The following is a 27,299-nucleotide window of genomic DNA, read 5'->3' as shown; positions in this document are numbered from 1 at the left end:
CCAAGATGCGAACAGAGGGCCCGACTGTGGTGTTTCCTACTCTGCACTGCATTAGATAAAAGCAGCAGCTAGAAACTTTGCTAACTACTTTATTATGAACAGGTTTAATCACACACCAAAGCCCAGGGCTCTTTTATTGTTATGCCATAATCACTTTGAAGCAGAACTAAACTAATTAATACTTTATATTTACTAAACATTTCTTGTTTTAGAGTAGGGAATGGTAGTCTATACTAAATGTGGGTTTATCATTATCTGTTTATCTGACTGTCTTCAAGGTGGTGAAGAAATATGTAAGAAGATGTTTTAACACTGTCCTCTTACATATTGGGTGAAGATGTCCTGAAAAACTGTGTTCAACTGAAGTGTTCGTCTGCTGAGATGTTTTTCTTGCCAGATACAGTCACGTTTCTAATTTTGAACTTTGTCTTCTTTCCACTGCAGGAAGATTTTTGCTGAGGAGAAAGTCAAACTGGATGAGGCAGACTTACCAAATTCCCTGATCACTGCAACACACAACAGTGTGATACAGACAAATACCACCGAGAACAAAGTATGATGGGCCAAGGGGAAAGCCTTAGCCTTACCCAAAACATTTTGGAGCAGCAACAAGAGGGAAACACTTAAGGAGTTATGATTTTCAGTGCCCTTAACAACATATTTCAAACAACACGCGTGTTGATCTGTTAGAGCGCAACTGACTGTGCTTTCATTTCTTGTTTCATCCACAAAATGTTTGCCACATCTGAGGAATTTATCTTAAGCTCATAAGAGATTTATCTTATTTTTTTATTATTTTATTCAACCAGTCAGATGATTTAGAAACAAACTTATTATTAATGATCACCGGGAAAATATATGAATATCTTATTGTGCATAGATTGAGTTACAATTTTGCACAAGTATTGGATTATTATGAGAAATATACATGTAAAAAAAACAGAAGAAAAAAAGAAAACAAATTGATTATATATAGAAATTATTTTTCTTATGTTCATGTTCTACTGTGCAAATGTGAAACTGTTTTTTAAGTTTGTTTTTTGTTTGTGGGCTCGTCTCATTAAGTAGTTTGTTCTGCATGTCCGATTTGAAAAGTGGTTGTAAAGTTTTTACGAAGTTTATTGTTTTACTTTGTCTGTTACAGGGATGTTTCGTGTCCCACAGACAAGCTGACGTTGACTGAACAAAGGCCTGAGCTCTGTGTTAGGATTATAACCATATTTCTTATGGCTAAAAAAGGGGGGAAAAGAAAAAAGGAAATTAGCAGATTAAATCCCAGCCAGTTGCAGGAGGGGGAGAGAGACCGATGGAGATTCCCTCAGCATGTCGACAGTGTGCATGATCGGATCAGATTTGGACCACATTTGAGATCAAATTTATTCAGTTTGTCACTGCCTTACCACAGTGCTATTAAAATAACCGCTAATTAAAGTGGATTTGATTAAATAAAAATCATCTCGTTCAACGAAAACATTCACATAAAGAAAAAAAAAAAGAGAAAATACCAACAGAAGTGTTGACTTTCAGCCAAGGGTTAAAGAACTGTGGATCAAGCGAATGTCGTGTGATCTCAAGCTAAATATACTCCTCATGTTTGTTTGGAGGACAACTACTAGTTGGAGTTAGTTGTCTTTCTTACACTTACACTCTGGCTTCATAATTTGGGTTGTGCTTTGAAGCTTAGATAAAATAAAATAAAAAAAATAATAATAAAGCATTTTTGTACTATTTAAAAACTACAAAGATTTCTTTTCCATTCCTGCCTGCAAGCTTGTGCACTGTGTGTCAGTAGATTGTCTCGTCATCAGTTTCTATGATAATCTGCATAGCTTTATTGTGAGGGATTTAGCCTGTTCTTTTTATTTGATGTATTATTAGAACAAAAATACAATAAGTGGACTAATGTGGTCATTATAACACGTGTGGTGTATAAAACTCTCCGTCTCTGGTCACAGCACTATATATTGCCAGCTATAGTGAAGGAAGGTGTTTTGAGCCTTGGCATGAATTCAATCAGTACTTCATAACGTATAACTGCAAGGCACGCAGACGTGCTGGTGTTTGTATGAGGAAAAACTCTTCTCATATTGATTTAATGAGTGTTATCTGCGGGGCTTGTTCTGGCATAATTACTCATGCTTTTTTTATTTCTCTCCCCCAGTTGTTATTCAGGTGTTGTGTAATGTGGTTTTTGGATTTCTTTTTTTAGTTTTTGTCTCTTTTTGTATTAAAAATCGCTCTGCTTGACAAGTTCAGAATATCGGTGTCAGGAAGCAGGGTGGTCCACCTGAAACACAAGAACAGACTTTTTTTTACGTTTTAGATAACAGATGTGATGTCAGGAAACCTGACTGCAGATCTGAAATGTAAAAGAAGAACTCAGCTTTACACTCCTTGTACTCCACTGCTTTTAACAGACCACCTTGCTCCCTCCTCTCTGGATGCTCCCTTTTTTTTTTTTTTTTTTTTTTTCTTTTGCTTTATCAGGGTTTACTCAGAAAACATGTTGTGTACAGTCTGAGTGATAACCCGTTTACAAAATAAAAATGGTTTCTAAATCTAGTTTTGTCATGGCCTAGTTTGTTATTAAATTCACTTTGTTTCCTCTGAGCTCTCAGACCGACCGATCCAGAGCATGTAGTGACATGTTTTGAACAGCAGATGGCGATAAAAGACCTCTTCATGTCCGATGCTGGATTTTCGCCATGTCATGGACACTGGCTTATTTACAGAGGTTACAGTCCATGCAGGTTATGTTTGGGCTGGAAACTCCTCGGACTTTTGGTTCAGTTAAATGAGGCTCAAATAAACACCGTGTTACATGACGCATGTTTGTGTGGAAGCAAACTCAATACTTCTAGGATGACCACTAACTATGTCACAGTGGGGGCTTGATATTTTCAGCTGTTGCATTCCTCCCCTCAGTACCTCTGGTGTGATATAAACCCGTGTTGTGTCAACAGATTGTCAACAACCACACTGGACCGGTCTGGCATCCAGTTTCACTCAGACTGTCCCTCTTACCTAATTTTATTTGTGTATTTATTTTTTTCCTCTAACAGAACTGGGCTAAAGTTTAGCCCCACTGAATTAACCAGAGCTGCCTCTTATTTCAGGTCAAAGAGCTGCTCCTCACCCTGTAACCTCTCAGTAGTTCAGATGTCCTGTAGATGTCTGATTGCAGCTTGGATGGAGGGACGGGCTTTCAGAGCCGTGACGCGTCCCTGGTGATGATCAAGCCAGCAAAGGAGACGCGGGATGACAGGAAGTTAGGCGGGTAACCTTCACAGTTAAACGGTTAAGGCACTAAGGAAACCAACAAAGGAAAACCATTCTCGCGCAGAGCTCCTGTTAATACAACAAGCTTTGGATTTAATATTAACTGAACTTTGGAAGTAGCTACCTTTTAAATCCCCCAAATGTTCAACAGTGTACTTAGAACAAAACATGCTGTTCTTTAACAAGGCGATTAACCGCAAAAAGAAATGTTTGAGCCATGAATTAATATACAATGATTTGATAGTTGTATTCAACTGTTAAAAGTGTTTTCTGTATGTCTAAACAATCTATAAAAGTCACACTTCAAGAATCACACAATAACAGTTCAATTAAAATGAAAATTCTTTTATTCAAAGATATCTTATTATACTGGGACTGTGATTCTCAAACTGAGATCGGGAACAATTTTTTTTTTTTTTTTTTCATCAAAAAATCCATCAAAAGCCCTTTGTAAGATTTAAACGAGATAAAATGTGTCTTGCATCAGTAAATCACCAGCATGCCACATCCACATAGTCACCAGCATGTGACTAAATCCCCACTGGGCTGTTGTCACCATGACATCATCATGTTTAAAATTAAAAGGTCCAGTTGTGATGCCCACACTCGGCCCAAGGTATAAGCAATGGCTCATGAGACCCCCACTCCACCACAGTACCCCCCCACCCCCAAGAGCACTTGAAATGTCAAGATAATTTTATTTCAAATAATAATTAAGACGTTACTGAATATATAAATAAAACTGTTAATACACACAAAACTTTGTTTTATACTATTTTCATCATGATTGTGTGCCCGCCATGAAAATTTAAACCTAGTTTTTTGCACCAAGAAGCATTTTAGAATAATTTAGATACACCTTAATATGAGAAGTCCAGGACAAGCTTTGAGCCGTGTCTTAACTTTCTGATGCATCAAACCTTTTTGCAACAAACACGGCCACCTTGTTTTTCACATACAGTATTTTACATCTGCAGACATGTGCAGTGATGCTTAACTTTCTTTTCAGTACTATTCAGCTTTTTATTTATTTTTAGCTATTTTATGAAAATATTTATTAAATAATGTTCTGCCATCGATATTCTATTAAAACAGCTGTATCATGTGCTGTTCCTGTTTATCACTGAGTCAAACCTGGTAATTACAATGTATGCATATATATAAATATATATATATATAAAAGTTTACGTTGGATTTATTTATTCTTCAGTTAGTGGCAGTGTATAAAAGTATTATCCTCACCATTGCATATGTAAGAAAACAGCCTTTAGGTGTCCACTTATTCTCATACTAATAGATCAAATGTATACTTTTAATGTGTCTTCGAACATGTCTATCCTCTGTGTAAAGGAATATAAATCATCTAGAAACTGTAAAACCTAAAAATCAAAACAATGAATTTAACAGAACATAAAAGTAAAACCATTAAATGCGGTTTGCTTAAAAAATTGCTCTTTCTCGTCTAAGTCTCTGTTAGTCAGTGACCTGGTTGGTGATCATCATATTGATTTATTTTGTCTTACAGAAAACTGGCTGCAGCAGGAGGATCACGTTACTATTAATTAATCTACTCCACCTAATTATTTAAATTTCAATGTTCCTTAAACTATAGGCCGAGGAGGAGGTGTGGCAGCAACTGATCACAGTTTAGATTAATTAAAATTTCTTTGAAAACTTGACTCTAAGTCTGTCTTGCCCAAAATGGAAAGCAGAGAAACTCCGACACAGGTTGATCAACTTGTTGACAGAACGACTGTTTTGATGCGTACAACACTAGGCAACGTTGCTCCTCTATAAAGGAAGATAATCAGTCAGAAGAAGCTCTGTGGTTTCATTCACAGCTTTAAAACAGATGTAATGGCAGTTGGAAAAGAAATGACATTCATTTCGTCTAGACGAGTCTCACATAGCCTGGAAAGAAAGTTTAAATGTATATAGGAAATCCCTGTGTTAGGCTGGAGCAGCTTATCATTGGTAGAGGAGAACAAGAACAACCCCAGGTTTCTTTTCAGCAGTATAGCCAGGCGGGCTAAAAGCCACAGCTCTGTTGAGCCATGTATTCCTTTAACTCTCAGCTGTGATGTCTTCATGAGTTTTTTTTTTTTATAAAGAAAATTGTTTCTATTAGAGACAAAATCCGCAATATCCTTTCCACTATTGATGAATTCTCATTCGCAGACGTTTCTGTCCTGCACAGCTCTCTGAGAGAATAACAGCTTCATCTAAAACTTCAACTTGGATTTCAGACGCCATTCCAACCAAAATGTCTGAGGAAGTTTTTCCCTTAATAAATACATCTGTATTGCATTTGATCAGCATGTCTTTATTGACAGGATGTGAACCTCGATCATTTAATCAAATCTTTACTTAAAAACTGACTCTTGATCCAGGAGTGCTAATTATAGACCTATATCCAACCTCCCCTTTATGTCTAAAATTCTTGAGAAAATAGCTTCAACTCAACTATGTGCCCATTCGAGCAGAAATAATCTGTTAGTAGAATTTCAGTTGTGATTTTGAGCTCATCATAGCACAGAGACAGCACTGGTAAAAGTTATCAATAATCCCATGGCCTTGGATAAAGAATTCCTGTCTGTACTTATCTTGTTAGACCTCAGTGCTACATGCGACACCACTGATCACAACATTCTGTTACTGAGGCTTGAACATGTTACTGGGATTAAAGGAACTGTATTAGCCTGGTTTAAGTCATATTTATCTGATAGATTTCAGTTTGTTAAAGTAAACAAAGTCTTCCTCACACATCAGAGTAAGTCATGGAGTTCCTCAAGATTCTATACTTGAGCCAATACTTTTCACATCGCACATGCTTCCCTTCGGTAGTATCATTAATCACTCAGTTTGTTAGATTACAAAGATGTCTTAAAGACAGAAAGACCTGGATGACTCTGAATTTTCTTGTCCTAAATTCAGACAAGACTGAGGTTGTTGTCTTTGGACCTTAAAAATTCAAGACAAAATCATCAAGCTATGTAATTAATCTAGATGGCATTAATTTGGCTTGTACTGCGTGAGGAACCTTGGAGTTATTTTTTTACCCAGATTTGTCCTTTGGCCATTCTTACATAATGTTGCTACAATTAGGGACATTCTGTGCCAGAGTAACATAGAAAAACTTCAAGATTGGACTACTGCAATTCCTTATTATTGGGCTGCCCCAAATATGCCCCAAAAGCTAATCCAGAGTGCTGCAGCAAGGATTCTGATGAGAACTAGCAGCAGAGACCATATTTCTTCAGTTTTAGCTTCTCTTCAATGACTTCCTGTTAAATCTATGATAGAAGTAAAAATTTTTCTCCTAACATATTAAGTTCTCCATGATCAAGCACTGTTGTAAATCGAATATCTCATAGTTCCATATTTTCCCTATGAGCACTTTGCTCTTATACTGCAGATTTACTTGGGGTTCCTGGAGTCTCTAGGAGTTCAATTGAAGGCAGAACCTTTGGCTATTAGGCCCCTCTCTTATGGAACCAGGTCCCAGTTTGGGTCCAGGAGGCAGACACCCTTTCTACCAGTAAGATCAGACTTAAAGCCTTCCTTTTTGATAAATCTCTTAGTTAGGGGGCTAGCCATCCCTTAGTTATGCTGCCATATGCTTAGACTGCTGAGGGAGGTCCCATGATGCACTGAACACTTCCTTCCCTCCTCATCTGTTTTTTTTTTCACTCATGTATAAACTTTTAGCAGTATTGGCATCCTTAACTTGTATTTCTTTTCTCGCAGCAGGTCTCCTCAGCTAAATGCTGCAGTGCCTTTTGCTATATTTTTCCTGTCCTCTCCACCCCAACCAGTCCAGGCAGATGGTGGCCCTCACTAAGCTGGGTTCTGTGGAGTTTTTTCCTTCCTGGTAAATAGGAGTTTTTTTTTTCCTTTCCACTGTCCCACCGTTTGTATGAATAGCTACTGATTCTGAGAAAAGATTAAATTTTATTTATTTATTTATTTATTTTTAATAAATCTGATTCTCAGACGCAATTGAATTGAAACACCTGATCTGGTAAAAATCACGTGGGCTTTTTCAGCAAGGGCTTTGCTTTGAAAGTTCAGGCCGGAAGTTCTGTTTTCCCCCAGCTAGTTTGACGTGTCGTGGCAGGGTGATGATTTGCTTACTTGGAGCAGGACTGAGTTTGAAGCGGGTACTGTGAAATGTGTAAGCATGATGTTGCCTGGATAATCAGCGGAGGACGGTAGGAGACGGAGGTAAGAACAGCCGTGGCAGCTGCCACTCGGCTTAATTCTGATCATTTCAGTCAAGAACTTATTTTCAATGTCAGACTAATTTCACTCATTAATATTTCTGAATAACGCCGGTTCTTGTCAGCTCGATACATATTCCTCTCGTGGCTAAATGTGGGAATGAACTCAACTTTGAGCGCAGCCGGATTTAGGATGTTAGTACAAACTTGATTCCGCGCAGACTCTTCACTTCACCTCGAAGATCCATTTTAAACAAATTGGGTCTGTTATTTTCAGACTGGACGTGCTTCCTCACACACTATGCAGACAGTAAATGAGCGCGCAGACAGCGTGTTAATTTGTCTCGGTGTGTTTGAATAAATAAAAGGACGGATTTGTGCGTCTGCACCTGATGCGCTCTGATGCTGCGGTTAGTTGAGGATGCCCGTCTGTCAGCATCATTTCGAGATGCGACTGAGTGTTCCGACGAGACAAAACATCTCAGAGCTTAATCATCATTCTGACAGTCATCCAGGTATTTAAATGTAGTGGAGAAAAACACACATCCGCGGCTTGTGCATCGTTTTCGCGCTTGAATCATTTTTGGTAGTTTGATAACTTATTAAGGTCTAATTGTCTTCAACTAATCATGAACGTGAGCAGCCTAAATTAAGTGATAATCAACCCTTCGAGGCGTTTGTTAATCGGCGGCCTACCTGTTGAGGACAGGGATGTGTGTGTGGAAGTGTGTGCGGAGCTTGACAAATTGAACCGTCACCTCTCAGTATGCAGACGCTATTACAGCGACGTGACCGCTCACAACGAGACCTCAAACTAATCACCTGCTATGGAAACTGTTGCTTTGCGCTTATCGACCCGCTGCCTGCCTTTGATTCTTAATTAAAATACACAAACATGTAGCGTGCATCAAACAAAACATCTGAAGATATCACGTGGGAGTTTATATTTCACAGAACATGATTAACATTTAATGTTTTGCTTCATATTATTTTAAAGAATATTCCCTTTGATTGAGCAAGGATAAAAGTGTCCATTGGAGTTTAATTAACAGCCTTTTACATCACATTATAAGCCAATCGAACTCTAATGATCCCCCCCCCCTTCCAATCCAAACCACAGAGCTACAACCGGCTGAAGGCAAGTGAAGCAGCCACACCTCATGCGTGGGCTCAACAAAGGTCCGAGTGGATACGGGTCTGACAAACATGGGTGTGCTCCAGCTCAACAATCCCACTCACTCCAGCACTCTTCTGCAGCGGGCCAATCAGATGCGCCTGACCGGCACCTTGTGTGATGTCATCATCACAGTGGATGGCCAAGAGTTTCCAGCTCATCGCACCGTTCTGGCCTGCACCAGCAAAATGTTTGAGATTTTATTCCACCGCAGCAGCCTGCGCTACGCCCTGGACTTTCTTTCCCCAAAGACCTTCCAGCAGATCCTCGAGTACGCCTACACCGCTTCGCTCCAGGCCACAGCCGAAGATCTGGATGACCTCCTGTATGCCGCAGAGATCCTGGAGATAGAGTACCTGGAGGAGCAATGCCTGAAGGTGCTGGAGACCATCCAGGCAGAGGAGAGCGAGGAGGTAGCAGTGAGGAATCACAGCTCTGGAGACCACAGTGACCACAGCCGGGCCAGGCACTGGAGGCACATGTTGATGTCCAAGAAGCATTCCATACAGGATGGAACCAACTGCACTACTCCCACTGCCCTACACCACCTGGCGCTGTACCATGTGACGGAGAGAAGCTCTCCTGGTCCAGGGCCTGAAGCGGTCCCTGAATCCAGCCCCAAATTGAACACTGAGGTCGCCATGGAGAGCACCCAGCAGGCTCAGCATCGCAGCACAGATGTTTTCCAGGACTCATCCCTGGATCCTGCCATAAATATCAAATCAGAATGCATGCAGGTGGACGATGCCAACGGCTGTGAGGGCAGATCCTCCAGTGCCGGGGAGGGAAGCTGCATGTCTGACCAGCCTAGAGACGAGGGCCCAGGAACACCCCTGAGAGGCAGCGTGATCACCAGCGCTCGAGAGTTGCACACTGGCCCCGAAGATGGGGGGCAAGTAGTGGGAAACACTCTTGACACTTTTCCTGGAATCACTGACAAACGCCTGACCTCCATATACACTGTGGCCTCCAACCACACAGGGGAAGGCCTGCCAGTGTCCGTTTCAGTGACCCCGTCTCTGGGTGTGCCGCTGGATCCCAGGGCCTACAGCAGCCTGCTGCACCAAGGCTTGCTGCACAGGGAGCTCCTGAGCAGATTGGGCCAGTTTGCAGCAGGGATGAGACACGAGGGCCAGACTCAAGGCCAGCATTGTTGTGGCGAATGTGGCCTTCAGCTGCACGGCAGGCAGGCTATAGAGCAGCACAGGTAACATTAATCAACAACACACATTTTCCACTCATTTTGTCTGAGATAATAATCATTTTATAATGAATTTAATCATTTTTTAAAGGCTTTTATATTCAGTAATATTTTCTGAACATTGTCATTGGTATTTTTCTTGTCAAGCTTATGAAACTTGTGAAAATGAATATACATGTACAGTATGACGTCTCTTATACTGCATTAAATTTTTTGCTCTTACAAAATTTTTATCTCATGCTGTTTAAATACTACAGCTGAGAGGCTGGAAACCACAACAGAGGATGTGTTGATTTATTCTCAGGGACACCTGCGTTCATGTTTTAACAGTGTGACATGTCGGGAACTTTTTGAATTGGGCCTTTGTGAGGGGATTGATATAAAGAGGCCTTGGTGTCGTATAACACTGTTATTTACAAAGCCCCATTTTTACAATTCTGTTTGATTATTTGTGCAGAAGTGTGTCTTACACAACAGTCTGCCTCTCAGGCTATTTGATATGCATTCCTTTGCATCAGTAGAGAGAAGCCTCTCAGCAGGGACCAGGCTGGACGCCTCAGCAGCAAGATGGATCACTTTTGCTTCACAGCATCACCCTGTTGTTGTTTTTTTAACCTCTATTTGTTTATTTTTACTTTATTTATGAGCTTGTCAGTTAATATTGTCATTGTACACAAAAACCTTACCAACTAGCTCCATTAGAGGCTCATTAACTTGATTGCAGATGTTTCTAATTCCATGTGCTTGGCAGAATTTGACTCATCACTAATCATTTAAATAGCAACAAGTCCTAATATGCTGCTATATATGCTGATGATTGAGATCACCGCTTTTCCCTTTTTATGCCTGTGGCTGACATTTCAGCTAGATGCCACTCCAGAGATCTGCTTAAATAAAGAATGAAAAATCTGGTGGACATTTAGTAACATGTGTTCCTTACTCACAGAGATGCCAGCAGGTTTAAGAAGTTGCGTTGGTGCCACTGCTTTAGGATGTAATGAAGTTACTGTAGGTCTAAAACCAGGTCAGTGAGCATACACCTGGTGTACAGACTGACATTTCTCAAGAAGCATCTCCTGGCATAGTTTTAGACAGAAACAATTCTGACAGTCTGGTTGAAATAAAGGGAAAAAAAATCTGACTTTTGAATTTTTAATAGGTGGCTAGTGATGCAAAATTCAAACAAAAAGTACTTGATTCATTTTTAAAAGTTACTAAAACATCATATCATTTAAATTATGAGGCATGTTTGAAGACAAGTCATGTTTTCAGAACCCTCAATGAGTCATCTTGAAGTGAAGTTTTGTATTAATGAGTGAAAATAAGATGAGTTAGATGTAAAAAATGCAACAATTACATCACTGTGATTTTATGATGACTGCCTTATACAAAATATGAAATCCTCTAGTCCATCAGCACAACAGAAATTAAAACTTGTGAAGTAAGATCAGGTCAAATCTTAAAAATTCTTGTTTAGTTGTCAATGGCAGGTGTGTTAAATCTGGTTTAATTAATTTTAAATGTATTTAAACCACAGCCTATTTGTTGGCCGTTAGCTTCGCTGTTGGGGGTGGGGGAGGTGTGGGGGGTTGATATAAGGATAACAGTACAGATGCTTTGCATGCTTGGATGTGTGTGATATGATATGATAGGTTTTGCTGCCGGCAGAGCTTCAGCGAATCATCTTCTTTTCATTGCAGTCACAGAGGAAGTGTGTGTGCATGCATGTTCTGTTGGGATGTGAGTCTGTGTGTATTATTTTGTGTATATATGCATGCATGCCCACTCTCTTGCAGTGCTGGCGGGTGGAGGCACGCGTATGTCTGCACTCTGAAATTAGCCAGATATCTCATTGTCTGTGTTCTCTTAGCATTCATGCGTTGTGATTCACAACTCCAAGGGCCTCTTACACTAATGATGTTGCATTCAGCGATGGATTCTTGCCGGAATTAAAACATGCTCCTCTTGTTATGAGGACAATGATGCTTCCAGGTTGGGAAGGCCTCACAGAAAAGACGGCCGAGATGAGATGCTACAGCATCAGGCCAGTTCTGGCTCACGCTCATGTGGCGTCATTTTTCTCCTGATGAATGAGCACTATCCCCGTCAAACAAATAAAATAATCACAAGTGCATTTGTCTTCATTAACACGTTCTTATTAGTGTTCCTCTTTTCACAGGCGGCTGCATGACGAGGAGAAGGGCAACGGCTGTGAATACTGTGGAAAACACTTCCAGGACAGCATGCGGCTCAGGATGCACATGCTGTCTCACGCAGGTATTTAGAAACTCTCATACACTTATCTCACAGTGTTGATCAACCCTCTTGATACAGTAGTGCGGCCTATCAGATGCACCTGTTCACCCCCCTTCCCCCCACACACATACATACACACACACACACACACACACACGCACAGCAGTTAGTGCTGCTCCGAATACTTGGATCATGCTTTCTTTTCCATGCTTATGTGTCCCTCCCCTCTTCTCTCCTCTTCTCTCCTCTTCATCTCTCTCCGTTTGAATCCTCTTGTGTTTTTTCGGAGACTCTGGCAGCGCGCCAGCTCTGCCCCTTCTGAGTGATGACATCATCAGCTGCCGGCAGGCCTGGGTGTTCTGCCAGTGTTCCGAAGCGTGTGTGATGGCTCGCTCGCAGATGTGTGTCCAGGAACACACTGTACCCAAATGCAGACTTAATCAGACCTGACTGCTCTCCCAGCTACTTTATCCAAAATAGAGGAGGGGGGGGGGGCAGAATCAGAGACTAAAAATGAAACTAAAACAGAAACCTCACTTTGAATATGTGTACAGACAAGGCGAAGTCCCTGTCCTCTCTGCCTGCTCTCTGAGAATTGTTCAGGAATGACATACTGCTGACAGATAAGAGGGCAAACTGCTGCTTTAAACTTCACCTGCATCTTCATTTATCCTCTTCCTATACCCTCTGCATAACCCTAAACACACACGTTGTTGTGCGTGGCTCTCAGGCCTCCATGGCATGCTTTGATTTTCAATTCACTGTGACATCCAGAACAGCAGCACCTTTAACAGAATTTAAATTCACACACACACACACACACACACACACACACACACACACACACACACACACACACACACACACATGCACACAAATCTAATGTGTCAACCTATAATAGGCTACTACAAAAAATAAAAAAGATGTGGATCTCATTTCTTTGTCACTGTGTATTTCAGTATAGCAGCCTCAGATCCCGCTGGTTGCTAAGGAGCGAGTGCTCCACCGCTCTAATGGGCTGATTTGGTATTCAGCTCGATGCTGGCGCTTATTTTGGTATGCCAGACAAAGTGTTTTGATGGAGGACGATTGCAGCCGCGTCTGGAGACAGTTTGATGGTTTATGGATGAGAGCACACTCCGTGCCTTTGACTGCACAAGACAATGCACTATGTTCTCTACTTCCCTTATCACACAATCTCACACAGCACAACACACCGCACTGGACAGCGTCAAACAACATCAGGATCTACAACGCCGCTTCTGTGTTACTACGACACAGGACTACTCTCAACCAAGTTTGGTTTTTTATTCTGTGAGACAAAACGCGTCGTTCCAAAACAGGAACGGTTTGTTTTCCCAAAGTGTTGTTTTTAGAAATGGAACAGATTGAGTCTTTTTTCTTTTTTTTTTTTTTTTGTTATTTGTGTACAGCAATGAGAACAGTGGCGCACTGTCTGTGCACAGAGGCATCGTGAGAGTTGAAAGAGGACCACATTTAGGCTGTAGTGCTCAGTTCTCAAAGCTTGTGGGTGTTTTAATGAGTCATTTTAACTTCATTTAAAGCCAGCTGAGCAGAAAATAGATCAGTGAATGAGCCCTGGGCCAGTATGGATCTGCAACCGATTTACATCTCAGTGAGAGCCAACCCACATCCAAACAGCTGCGTGTGTGAGAGAAATGTGTGTGTATGCATGTGTGTGCATATTTGTCCTATGTGTCTGTGCAGGTGTGAGGTGAGCACGGAACAAGGGTTGAACGTTTCTCAAAGCTATGTGCAAACTTGTTTGTGTCTTCATCAGAATAGACAAGGGCATTCCAAAGGTTACCTGGGAACTGTAGTTACAGTCTGCAGTGGGACCTGGGGTGTTGACTCTGAAAAGTTTTTTTTTTTTTTTTTTGATAAAGGGATGTGCCGTAGGCAGGAAGCGTCTGCTGTTCAGAGAACACCCAGTCCTTCTGTGGCCTCTCAGGCAGACAGTCTGCTCACTGTTCAGAGACTGATAACAGACCACGGTAAATAAAACTCTTCAGCACTGCTCCTTTTTGTTAAGAAGGGCCATTGCACCCTGTCTGGTGCTTTTGTTTGCCCCCCAGTTGTTTTTTATGGCGCTTTCCTCTGCTCCATTTTACTCCACGTGTTTGCTTCCTTGTGTTAACACCTGAAAAGCATAAGTGTTAAGAAGCAAGGCTCTTTGGTGACTCTCTTAGTTGATTGTTCCACTATTCTCTGTAAACGAACTGTCTTGCTCTAAGCTCACACTCACGTTTGTGTTCATGTGTGATCAACAGTCATTCTGATGAGTTTGATGTCATCTACAGCTCCTGCAGAGGCGCTGGTGTGTGATCAGTGCGGAGCGACGTTCTCGTCAGAGGATGCTCTGGAAGCCCACAGGCAAACGCATACAGGTACTTAAACACGTGCAGATGCTTCAACACGTCACACGCAAAACACGCTCGTTATGTTGAACTTGGACATCATGCAATAAGCTGTTGAGTAAGCCATGACTACGACCCTTGTGATCAGGGGTCTAAACTTGCTTGTCATGCTGGCTGGGTTAAACTGTTCCTGTCATGATGCTCCATAATTTATCAACAGGGTGGTGGGAGGCCCTCTCACATATCACTCACTAATATTTCCTGGCATCCAAACCCACCGCATGCCACTTTGCCACAGCCAAATCTTTACAGCGCCAGCGTTACAGTTACACAGACATACTGTCCTCACCTCCTGATGCCGGCTGTGAAATTATTTACCTTACACAACAACACCTTTGTGTGATCACAGATAAACAATATGTGTATATTAAAATCCTTTTTCACTTCCAGCCAATCTCTGACTTCAACAGCTGGCAAATACACTGCTTGAGGAGCTAAAGTTATCAGCATTAGAAAAAACATTATATTTATTTCAAGAGAGATTAAACAAAAAGAAAACAAATATTAGAGTACAGCTGATGAAATGAAAAGCAAGAAAAATCTTGAGAAAGCAAAAAAAAGAATCTGATATGTTCTTAAGCAGAATATTTATTTCTCCATTGAAATGATTTGTGTGATCAAGAAAGATTTAATCAGTGGTTAATAAACTGTGAATTAGTACTTTAGCATGTGTTGGATTCCTAATGAGAAAAAAAAATACAGTATTGTTGTCAGACAGTACATATGCCCGACAGTGTCTGAATCCACACCTTTTCTGCTATTGTCAGAGAAAGGTGATAACCCTCTCAGGAGCGTTGGCACGTAACTGTAACTCCAGGTGGCACACACAGTATGAATAGTTAATGGATGTGGACATGGAGGGGGTGTTAACGATGCCCAGAAGTTTCTACCCTCATCTCCTAGAGTTGTAAACACCCAGCGCTCGGTTTCAGCCTGGTGGTGTATCCAGAGCAGGGTACAGGAGAGCATTACTCTCTTATTTTGTCATGATCTCAGCCTGGCCTGCTGTGACACACTCACATGGCCCAAGACATGAGCCATAGGTAATTTAATCAGATGTGCTGAGGTTATGAGTGCAAAGGCACCAATTTAAAACAAAAATGTATTGAAGAGATCACCTGTGTTATATTTCCTTTAAACCACACTGGATGTTTCAGTGGAGTTCATGCAGCATCTGCTTTAATTTGCCACGTGACATAACCAGTGAGTCAAATGAGTTTCCTTTTAGCAGATTAACACTTGTCAGACCTCAGCAGCTGCAATACGGTCGTCCACGTCCTCTGGAGGGGAAATAATACTACTTTGGAGAGACTCATCTCTGAAGCAATTTGTCTATTCTGGCAGCAACACTGGTTTACAGTTAAAGTCTCTTTATTCATTTTGATATGTCAGAGGTGAATGACCGTGGGTTGCTGAAGCTGGCCATCAAAGAGGAGGGGTGGTAGATTTGGGGGCGGGTTGGGTTGTGGGAAGGAAAGGGAGGGGAAGAGGTGGTATGTGAGGGCTTCCTGAGGGCAGGAGGATTGCTGCTGGTGTTGGATGCCAGGAGTAAGAGGAAAACAACATCATGTGCTGCTGTTTACTCCTCACCACAGCACTGTCATAGTCTCCTCTGACCTACTTGTCAGTGCCCAAAATAAAAGAATGGATCTGTCTCTGAATTGCTCTAACAACAAAGGGGTTTGTTTCATCGCGGCAAGTCGAAGCTACGGGGCACTGAGCTTTCAATTTTGGAAAACCCAAGACTGTGGCTCATCTGCAGCATGCACTATATATGCTTTAGAACATGCTGGCTGACCATTTTGCCACCTTGCCTTCAGGAAAAGGCTATAAGAGTGCTGGCTTTGTGTACTCACAGCAGCTGCAGTGTTTCCACACATTACAGGCTGCTTCATTAAGTGAATAATATTACCTTCTGTCCAAACCCTAATTAAACAGTCCTGTAGTCTATTCAGATGTAGCCCAGGCTTTCTAATGCATCCCTCTTAATGCAGACCTTTTAGCTCGCCTAATTGCGTGTCCGTCATCATGCTGCACCCTCCTGTTAATTCCCAGTTGTAAGCCTTAAACTGAACTGAACTGTGCTCTGTTTAGACATTATGCTTTCAATATTTATTTATATTTAGCCTTATTATATTCAGAGCCCCAGGATATCCTGTCATTTCCTGTAAAATGACACATGGTACTTATACAGAATATAATAAAGATTCTAGGAATAGAGGCAAATGAAGCTGTATGTGTAGCCTTAGTGAACCGGACCGTGGAATGGTGCTTAAACACGAGCAACGCATCTCTTGTTGCATTAATTATTGAGTTGGTTGTTCGTCACTCGGGTAGATTAGCAGTCCACTGATGAACGCCTGGGGTTGTTTAAGGTACTGTAGCTTTGTGTGTGTAGTTCTAGAGCCACATCTCCAAGGAGCCATCTGCATGAACACATACAGAAAGGATGAATGCACAGGGTCATGTGAGGGCTTGGTCATAATGTAGCCTGTATGACTGTGTATGTTTAACTGGCTGACACAGTAGCATTTAGCCAACACACACTGTGTGCACACAGCAGCAGGGCCCGAGGACATGGTTTATAGTGCTTTCACACTGCACACTAGTGGATATGATCAGCATTGATGTAACATTATAAACTGTGTGAAATCCCTCATTCTTTTGAAGGCAGCTGATGATTTATTTTGTTGTCATATACCAAAACAAAAACCTTGATGGATCAAATTCTGAAGGCAATAAAGCCAGATAAGATCACCTAATGGATTTATATACACACACACACACACACACATATATATATATATATATATATATATATATACACACACACACACACACACACGCACACACACATATATATGTGTGTGTGCGTGTGTGTATACATATATTATATGCTATTCACAAATTGATGAGTTAAACTGGTGATCTATGGACACTGAAGTTAAGATTAGCCCAGAAGAAAATACAGATTTGCAATGATCAGTGATACAGTCCTTTGTTCAATTTGCAGTGGGTTTACTCCCAGATTCTCAGGGTGGGAAAACTTTTGTTGGCCCCTTGAAAAGAAACAGGCTGCGCTTATTTGTGAATGAAGAGATTAGCTTGAACACTTCACCCCAACAAGGACCATGATCCTATCTGGTTGCCTAGACACATGGTTTTGTTTCTTAGGCAGCGTGAGAGCCTGGCTAGCTCCCACCTCAGTTGGACTGAATAAGTGGCAGATGTATGAATGCAGACCATGTTAAATCACATGAGCATATGCATGGTTTTGAGGGAGATATGCTGAAATACCATTACAATCTCAAACTAGCATCAGTTGCTGACCTAACTGCACAATAGTACATGCAGTTCTGTAATATAATGCACATAGTAAATGGAGAATTGCTTAAAAGTAAATCATTATTCCCACTGTTAAAGCTCCATCCCACTGAACACAATGCTCACCCAACTCTCCAGCCTTTGAGAAAAACCATTGATTACATGGTATTTACCCCACTGAGGGCCAAAGGTCAGGAGGTCAGCCTGTGCCTTATAAAGCCAAATCCCAAGCCTATTGTGTGGTTAGGGGTGAGAAAGCAGGGGGCAATGACAGCCAACTTTAGGGCTTATTCTCTCATAAAGAAGCTCCTCTGCACTTATTACCAAAAAGCTTACTGGAAAACTCTTTGACCACAAATCCTTTTTTGTTTGAGAAGTTACCAAAGCACAGCGAAACGAAATGCCACCAGTAATGCACACAAGCACTTCTCTGGTTTTTGTTTACACTTCAAGATATTATATGGTATTTTTATATTCAGCATCGGTTGCGCAGAATAAAACGACTGCTGAGCTGTTGTCAGTGTGTGTCAACCTGAGATCAAGAGTGAGATTCTTGTGAGAGAGTATTTGTCATTTTTATTCTCAGGTTTCAGTATTGTGGGTGACAGAAGGATCAGGAGCTACATCTGTGAGTCTGCAAGTGTGTCAGAGAGTAACGGTTTACCTCCACAGGGAAACTAAACTTTCATAGCAGACACAGAAAAGTACGCAAAGCGAGCAGCTTTGAAACACAAATTTGCTAAATTTGATAGTTAAAAAAAGAGAGTGCAGAGAGGATAATTAAAGTAGCTTTGATGTATCTACAAGGTGGATAATGTGCTTTTCAGTTTGTGGAGAGCTCTGCTCTGCCTGCAGCTAGCGTGGTCAGATTGGAACAGAAAGTACTCCCCCTGCTGGCTTTGGTGAATATCATGAGACAAACTGAAAGGCTTCAGATCACAGCTCTTGCAGGGAGTACATTTTCTGCTTCTTGTATGTCTTTAGATGGCTCATTATCCAGCCTTCACTATTGCAAAGTGAATGGGCTTTAGTTAAGTAAGACTCAGGCAGAAACTGAAGCTGGTTAGACAGTGAAAGGATTTCCTGTATGGTCAGCGGCTGCCTGGAGTGAGGAGGGTGCAGAGGCGTTGACAATGCAGAGTCTTTTGTTTACAAGTAAAATATTGTGATCCATGGGTGAGAAAGGGTCTTGGTCATTAGGTGACAGCATAAAGACAGGGATTGTAGAGCTGCATGAGAAGCCTATGACTAATGGGCTTGGTCAATAAGGGCCTGAACCTCATTGTGTGCCCTTTGTGCAAAAGTCCAGTGGACAAAGCCTCCAAACAGGTGCAGTTCATTCCACTGGATCGCCTCCCTGAAGGTTTGTTGAGATCAGGGAATGTCTTTCATCCCATCGTCTTTTCTGCTGATGATTAGGAATCATTAGTGTTGTTTTTTTTTTTGGAGGGAAATTTCAAACCTAGACTCAAAAAGAGGCTCCGTGATTTCAAAGGTTGTGTGTGTCTCTCCAAAACCCCAGTAATCTGTGAAATGTTAAATCTAAACACTGCGTTGTTTGAGCAAATAGTGATACTTTGTGAATTTACCCCATGAAAATGTGAGTTTGTTTGATTTGTTTCTTCTTTCCCTTTGGAACAGACTTGTCTGTCTGCTAACTTGATTTAACCTAAAGCAAGTGTCTGACACTCTTCCTTCTTAGTATGAGTGTGCTGTATCCCTTTCCCTGCGTTAATTCCAATTTAATTGCCAGTTGCCTCAAGGCACTTCAATAACAGTAACAAATGATTTGATTTAGTGGACCTCATCAGACTGCATTTTAAATGCGACACAGCAACCCCACTTGAATTCCAATGAAGTGCTGGCACAGTCCTCTGTTTACTAATGATCCTCCGCTGGAGATGTCTGATTGAATCTGAGTCAGGAGCAATGGGACCTGCTCGCATTGTAAATGATCTGCAACCTGAGCAGACAGAGAAATAAGGACCTCATAATCTCACATTAAAGCCCCACTCTCCAGGACATGCACATTATGTCAATGCGGGTGATTAACCAGTGCCTCAGTCTTACCACACGTATGAATTTGCATCGCTGTGAATGCCAGAATGGATTTGAGTGCTGGCGTACACAGCCTGTAGATCAAGTGTCGACTGTATGACAGCCAATGGATCTTCTTCACAGCCATTTTGACTTAAACTACCCTGCCAGTGACTCCCTATCTGTATTCCTCTCCACACTCTTTGCAACAGGAAAGCAGCCCCAAAGAGATGCCAGGTCACACACAGGATTAAACTGGATTGTGTTTTTTCCTGCAGTCCTGCTTTTAATGGCTTGATATCACTACTTAACATTCTACACAGAGCTCATAGTGTAGGCATCATTTAGGGTGGAGCTACTATCAGCTGCTCTTTGAGCAGAGAGACAGAGGACTTCACAGGCTAGAGCTGACTCCTGATGGGGAATGAAGAAAATAATTACACATCTAACACACCAGGAAGGAGCCATTGATTGTGTGATTGGCATGCTGTGCATTGTGCAGGGAAATTCTTAAAGAAAACAATCACTTTCATGGTTTAAAATAGAATAAAAATATATAAGGACTTCAGCTGAAAGTGCCTCTGGGCTTTTAGGGGAGTTAGTTTAGGTAGAGGCACTTGCTCTTTGAAAGAAGATTTCCCTCAGAGGACTCACACAAAGTTGAAGTGACCCAGTTTCCCCACTTAAGGCCCTGTCTGTGCATGGTACTGAAATAACTATGCGTCTGTGTCTTGTGTGATCTCCAGGGACTGACATGGCGGTGTTCTGTCTGCTGTGTGCAAAGCGCTTCCAGACCCAGAAGGCCCTGCAGCAGCACATGGAAGTCCATGCAGGGATGCACAGCTACATCTGCAGCCACTGTGAGCGCCCCTTTCCAAGCCACACAACGCTCAAAAGACATTTGCGCTCGCACACGGGTAAGGGATCACTTACACTTATCTGTGGTGTCAGCTCCTGTCATAAAACATAAACACGCTGGTGTCAAACGTGTGCATATGTTGAAAAAGAGACAAAGACAGCTAGGTTTATTTTTGTATATGGGTTAATTTCCTCGGGTTATTGGCTGTAAGGTTTTAGTCAATTTGCATGCATCCTCTCCCACTCTTCTTTCTCCCTCTCTATAAGATGACTCACCTCTTTGATGACAGCACTGTACCTTTATGGCCATTGCATATTTTGGGCAATTTCATCCTGTTTATAATTTGGGTTCTTAGACAGCCTTTGGGCCTCTGCAATTCATGGCTGTCAGTTCTCGTGTGGTTCACCCAAAATGATAGAGGAAGCCCAAATAAATATTGAAGGAAAAGCAAATGGAAATGACTTGTCTCTGTGTTTTACCGAGGGTGAGTCTTAGTGCCGCGGGAGACGGAGAGATATTTACTGCAAAGATGTCCCCTTTTCTTCTTTTACCTTAAATAACACTCCCAGCTGTCAGGACGACTTGATGTCTAGACAGGAGAAATACATAATTGATGTGAAGAGACAGAAGTGAAGGGAGTTTTGGCCATGGCAGCGTATCTTGTTTGTTTGCCATTCTGCTTGGAAGTAACATTTTGTAAATGTCATCTGCTCCGCAGTGGGGTGGGGGATTGGGGAGAATCGGCCTGTAATGAGGAGAGCAATGTATCCTCTGACTTGGCTGTTGCTGTGGACACTGAGATAATGAGGCACATAGGTCATTGGAGATGAGTCAAACCCTCAGCCTAGGAGAGAAATAGATTAACTACAGTATAGAAAACACAGCAGCACATGCCTGGAAGACTTTTATTAGCTATTAGCAGACAGCCAAGAGGAGTGTCCTGATGTCGTAACATTAACAACGTCTGAAAGCACATCATTTCCCTGCTTGATATGCATGTTCAGAAAGGCCTGTGTGACTGGCTGACCTATACAGCTACATATGCACCATGCCATGTTGTGCCAAAGATAAAGTTAGCCTTTAATGTGTCTCAGGATAATGGTCTGAGTTGGTACTGTGGCTGCTGTTGTGACAGGATTGTTCTTTCAGGCGATCACCCGTTTGAGTGCGAGTTCTGCGGGAGCTGTTTCAGAGATGACGGCACACTGAGGGGCCATAAACGCATACACACAGGAGAGAAGCCTTACGAGTGCAACGGTTGTGGGAAGAGGTTCAGTCTGAAACACCAGCTAGAGACGCATTACCGCGTTCATACAGGTGAGGGTTCAGAGAGGAGAACATACAAAAACTGTCATGTGCATACAGTATTTTTTGTCATTCATATCACATTGATTTTTCCAATCAATGTTACTAACACTGCGAGTAATTAAAACTTTTTCACCCGCCTGCCACCTCCCCTTATTAAGTTGTTTTTCTGGAAATCCCTGTAGACGGAGGCAGCTAACAATGCTCGCTGCAGGGACTATATGGCTGTTAGTGCTAACAGAGGAAAGTCTGGAGCATTAACATTTCTAGTTGTTTTTTTTATTTATTTATCAATATCAAAATTAATCGGATTCCTTTTTAATTATCTTTCAAATTCTGATGCAGAGTACGGTTAATAATTAGATTAATTCAATTCAATTCAATTCAAACTTTATTTGTATAGCCCTTTTCATACATTATCATGCAATACAAAGTGCTTTACAATGTAAAAACATATATTAAAAATGTAAGAGTAGAATAACACAAATGCTATCTACTTTACATTTTGAATCACACACATTCACACACGCACACACACACACACACACACACACACACACCCAAGCGCGCAAACACACAACACAAACAGATGATGCCACTCTTCTTTCATAGAATTAAAACTATTCCTTCTAGTTCCTGTCTCTTTAACTGAAACGGTTTAAGAACAAAGTTTGAGAGAGAGATCTAAAAGACAAGATAAAAGACGATTGGCTTGACACCACTGTGAGAATTAAGCACCTCTACCTCCTCAGGCGGGTCAATAATGATGTTTAAACCAGTTCAAATAATTTTCAGCTTTATTTTGAGAGTTACTGTAAATATTAGTTCACAAGCTAGCTACTTTGGCTCTGCTTTAGTAACACAGTTGGAGTGTCCATGATTTAAAAAAAGTCATCCCAAAAACACATTTGTGATGCATTTTGAGAAACATTAATTCTCATAGACTAGAATTTTTTTAATTTTTCAAAATCAGTTCATCACTAAATACTGTGGGTGTCACATGCTCATTTAAAGAGGTAACTTTCCCATGAGGAGTCAGGGGTGCCTGCATGGTTATTATTGTTGACTCAGTAATATTACATAAGAAAAGTTGATCTACACGAGAGGGAATATTTAAAAGCAGCCAAGTCCGACAGCTTTATGTTGCCACAGTTAATGCAGTTAGAAAACAATCAACCTAATGTATCTAAGGTTTGTGTTTTTCTTCCATAAACTTCTTATACAAGAAACATACTGATTTGAATACTGATAGAAAAACTTAAATAAGTGGGATTAAGACTTTAATTAAAAATAGGACTACATATGTTACAGAAAACAGCTTAAATTTTAGAAAACTTGAATGCAGCAAAAAAAAATGCAGCATTTTAATAACGAATCTTAGAGCAAACTCTTTTTTCCCTTTGTGTGTCTTGTTTTTCCTTCTGGTCTTATCACCTTAGTTTTGCTGCACTTGCAAGTTTGTGTATTTGAGACTTTGGCAGAGCGACCAAAGTTCTCGGTTTCCCTCCAATGAATAAATTAAGTACTCACGCTGTGGACTCTTACGAAAAGATGGATAAAATCAGAGCCCGTACAAGCTGTTTTAGGAGCAGCACATTAGATTTCCTTTTCAGTTGAGGCTGTTTCAGTCCAAGATGTTATTGTTGCTAAAGCGTGACATCATGTAGTGACATCAGAGCCCACATTTTATTTGTGACTTACCTTCATAGAATTTCTGGTGAAGAATGTCTTAATATAAAATTAATGGCAACCTGAAACAAATCTAATCCTTAAACTAACACACACACACACAGCGCTATGTTTCACTGTAACAGAGGTGAGTCCTGCGTCACAGGTTTAATGCTACATCGTTGAATTTTTTAGGTGAGAAGCCATTTGAGTGTAAGCTGTGCCACCAACGATCCAGAGACTACTCAGCTATGATCAAACACCTACGCACACACAACGGGGCATCTCCGTACCAGTGCACCATCTGCCAGGACTTCTGCCCGAGCCTGGCCGCCATGCAGAAGCACATGAAAGGCCACAAACCCGAAGAGGTGCCGGCCGATTGGAGGATAGAAAAGACTTACCTGTATGTCTGTTACGTCTGAGCAGGACTTGGACTCCAGGCACAGTCTGACACACCCACACACACTCGCACACACACACACACACATACACACACACATACACACACACACTCTGTCACTGTTATGTGGAAACCTGGTAACTCCTGTGTTGCTGATTTTAATGCTGAAGGATCACACGTTCCCCTTGGGGTTTCAAAAAGAAAGTTCAAACAAATTTTGGATGAAGGAAATGCTATACCTGACAATGAGATATGAAGCAAGAATAGAAATATGTGTACACATTCGGGCTGCAAATAACAATTAGTTTCATTATCAGTCGGATAAATTTTTACTCTGAAGTAAGTAAATGTTTATTTATATAGCACCTTTCAAGATAAAATCACAAAGTGCTTAACAATAAGATAAAACACGAAATAACAGTAATACAGAGAGAATAAAAACAAATAAAACTAAGTAAAAGCAAGTTTAAAAAGATGTGTTTTTAGAACATCGAAAGGTAGACGCATCTTGGTGGTAAGCTGGCATCTTTTGTCTGACAAAGAGTCCACTCCAAAGAGATTTAGTTTGCAATCTCTTGAACTCATATTCTCACATTTTGAGACACAGAGAGAAACAAACATTTAGGATTTTTCCCTGTAAAAGAATAAAAGATTGACAGTTTCCTGATGACTATTTGAGCCCTCATGCACACAAACACACATACTTCCTCTCATGCAGTTTTGATAATTGTGTCTCTAAATGATCCAGTGTTGTTAAAATCAATGCCACAAAGGCTGTGACCGCTGGCCTGCGCGTTCAGCAGGAGCATTTTGACTGATTGCTGAACCATCAGGCAAACCAAGTCATCTTCTATGATTGTACAGCAGAAGTAGAAAATAATTCCACAAAGGCTCGATTGGCTGAATTTGCAACACTTCTCTACTAATTTTCTGTGACTTCTTCGTCTTTTTTTTTTTTGATTGTTGTTCTGCTGTTGGATTTTTTTTCTTTTAGACTTGTTTATTTTCTGCATGTTTTACTTGAATGGCTGACCTCATGAGCTTGATCTCTTTAATTGCTTTGTCTCCGTTGCAGTGGGTGTTTTTGTTCGAGGTAGCTCGCTCACAATTTGAGCTTCTCTCATAATACTTTTTTTTTTTTTTTTTTTTTTTTTGCTATTTATATGTTGTTTATTTGTTACCAAATATGTGCTGGTTTTCATCACACTGTGTCTCTTGGGATGTTTTCTAGTAGAGCAAGCTCTACCTCTTCCCCCACGTTTGTTTGTTAGAAATTCGCTGCAAATTATTCATCTGTCAGTAGGTTTAATTTTGTCACAAACATCACAATTTACATGGTCAAACAGTGTGATTTAAAAAAAAATGTGACAAGCCTCAGTAAGGCTCTTGAGTGTAGTTTTTTTAACCATTGCTTATATATAGATGTCTTATAAAAATGAAAGAATCAGAATTTTCTAGAAGAAAACAAGTTAAAATATTAAAAGAGGTTGTTTTTTAATAAAACATGACAAGAAAATTCTGCTATTGAATTACCTTAAGCAGGTTATTGTCAGTTGTTGTGTAGCCGTAACGTACAAACTGTCATGGTATGTGATTCCCTTATGTGAGCCTAACACAGGCCTTATAGATTTAAACATGTTGTATTTTTGTATTACAGTAATTTGCTATCTGTTTACATTTGGTATGATTTGAGAAACATCTTAGTGTGTGTTTTATAAGTCTCTGATTTGATTAAGAACCCTCCCTTGTGCCTCTTTTATAAGTAGAGCATTGATGTGCTTGAGTACATGGGTCTGTGTTATTGGTAGGTGTTTCTGGGTGTTTGTTTATTGTTAATAAAGATAGACTGCCATGTAGATCCAATTTGTTTGAACATTGCAACTGGAAGCAACATACTGTGATAGTGGCTGATAATCTGATGCAAGTTCCAAGCAATTTTGATGTATAAAAGTACATGCTTGTCTCAAATTGTTCCCTTCAGAGTGACAGTGGACTGACATCGTGAGATGGAAATGATGTGTATATCAAATCTTGGCATGTGTGGGCATTACCAATGCCTCCTAAAGTAGCCAACAACACTCAGTGCCATGAAAACACACATTCACTGTATCTATTCTACATGAACATGCACTATAAATGGATTTCCTCGGTGGACCAAAAGAAATAGAGCACTTTTGTTTGAAAAGGGTTTTTCTTTGATCTTTGTATGTTGTGATAATGCAGCTGTCTTTTATTTGATGTGTCCTAGAAGGATGTGATTAGCATTGTTTAGATTATGTCACTGTCTGTCTACCTCAGGGCCAGATCAAAGCTCGACCTGGTATCCAATCAGGGTTGTTCTTCTTGCCATGTGTGCAGTAAAATCCCTCTTCATTACAGCTTTGTAACACAGTGTGTGAAAGTGTTTTCTCAGTGTGGATTCAGGCACAACTCTGTATGCGTCAGTGTTCAGTGGCATGGTTAAAAAAAGAATAAAACAATTTACTATTTTATGCATCCTGTCTCATTTGCCTGCTGTTGCTGCTGTCTGCATTTGGTAGAGTGTCAGTGCTTCTGTTTGATCTGATGTACCCCCACAGGGGCTTTATTTACACCACCTGACATGCAACAAGGGTCTGATATCAATATATCTCGAACTGGCTGTCATCAAACACAACAGAACACAAAAGAGCTGCCAAAGTCTACACCCGTCTGGTTGACTTTGTATTTTACCACTAAGAGCCGACAGTAACCAGAAATTACAAATGTTTATTTGATCTTTGTTTTTCTTATAATTTTATGTATTCATTCTGTTGTCTTTGCTTTTTCCATTATGTTTGCTAGTGGTAAAAAAAGAACAAACTCAGGCTTAAATGAGTAAAAATAAAAAATAAATAATTGCCTGTGAAAACCCCCGAAAGGCCCAAAAGCCCACTATATCCACATATCCAGAATATCAACATGTCTGGGTCATATATATATATATATGTATATATATATATATATATATATATATATATATATATATATATATATATAGCTACATCTACCTTGACATACCACAAGCAAATGGCAACCATAAAGAAGCCACAAGGAAAGCTGGCAAGTCCTGAGAAGTCACCTCAATGGCAAGACAAGATTTGGGCAATTAACAGC

At 40.8% G+C, this 27,299-nt stretch overlaps 2 protein-coding genes across 11 annotated transcripts in view; both read left to right on the top strand.

Moving 5' to 3' along the window:
• ncam1b (neural cell adhesion molecule 1b) overlaps positions 1–2,562 on the top strand; it is an 81,494-nt gene extending 78,932 nt beyond the window's left edge. For 7 of the 9 annotated variants that reach the window (XM_041994607.1, XM_041994605.1, XM_041994603.1 and 4 more), the window contains one exon: positions 445–2,562. In XM_041994607.1, the coding sequence (XP_041850541.1) occupies positions 445–559 (115 nt within the window). In that variant the 3' untranslated portion in view covers positions 560–2,562. The remainder of the gene's footprint in view (positions 1–444) is intronic. The other 2 variants (XM_041994611.1, XM_041994610.1) reach the window with 2 other exon arrangements.
• Positions 2,563–7,421: 4,859 nt separating this feature from the next.
• On the top strand, positions 7,422–26,653 carry zbtb16b (zinc finger and BTB domain containing 16b). Of its 2 annotated transcripts, XM_041994936.1 has the most exons (9): positions 7,422–7,503; positions 8,620–9,880; positions 12,054–12,151; positions 14,038–14,145; positions 14,452–14,538; positions 20,676–20,846; positions 21,938–22,105; positions 23,957–24,503; positions 24,662–26,653. In XM_041994936.1, exons 2-8 carry the CDS (start codon positions 8,706–8,708, stop codon positions 24,184–24,186), a joined length of 2,037 nt encoding a protein of 678 aa, XP_041850870.1. In that variant the 5' UTR covers positions 7,422–7,503; positions 8,620–8,705; the 3' UTR covers positions 24,187–24,503; positions 24,662–26,653. The 2 variants fall into 2 exon arrangements, with proteins under 2 accessions (XP_041850870.1, XP_041850871.1); XM_041994937.1 differs by lacking the exon at positions 14,038–14,145.
• The last annotated feature ends 646 nt before the right edge of the window (positions 26,654–27,299 follow it).

The sequence above is a fragment of the Melanotaenia boesemani genome, chromosome 9, assembly GCF_017639745.1.
Source record: "Melanotaenia boesemani isolate fMelBoe1 chromosome 9, fMelBoe1.pri, whole genome shotgun sequence".
Classification (NCBI taxonomy): domain Eukaryota; kingdom Metazoa; phylum Chordata; class Actinopteri; order Atheriniformes; family Melanotaeniidae; genus Melanotaenia; species Melanotaenia boesemani.
This window is presented reverse-complemented; position numbering and strand designations above follow the sequence as displayed.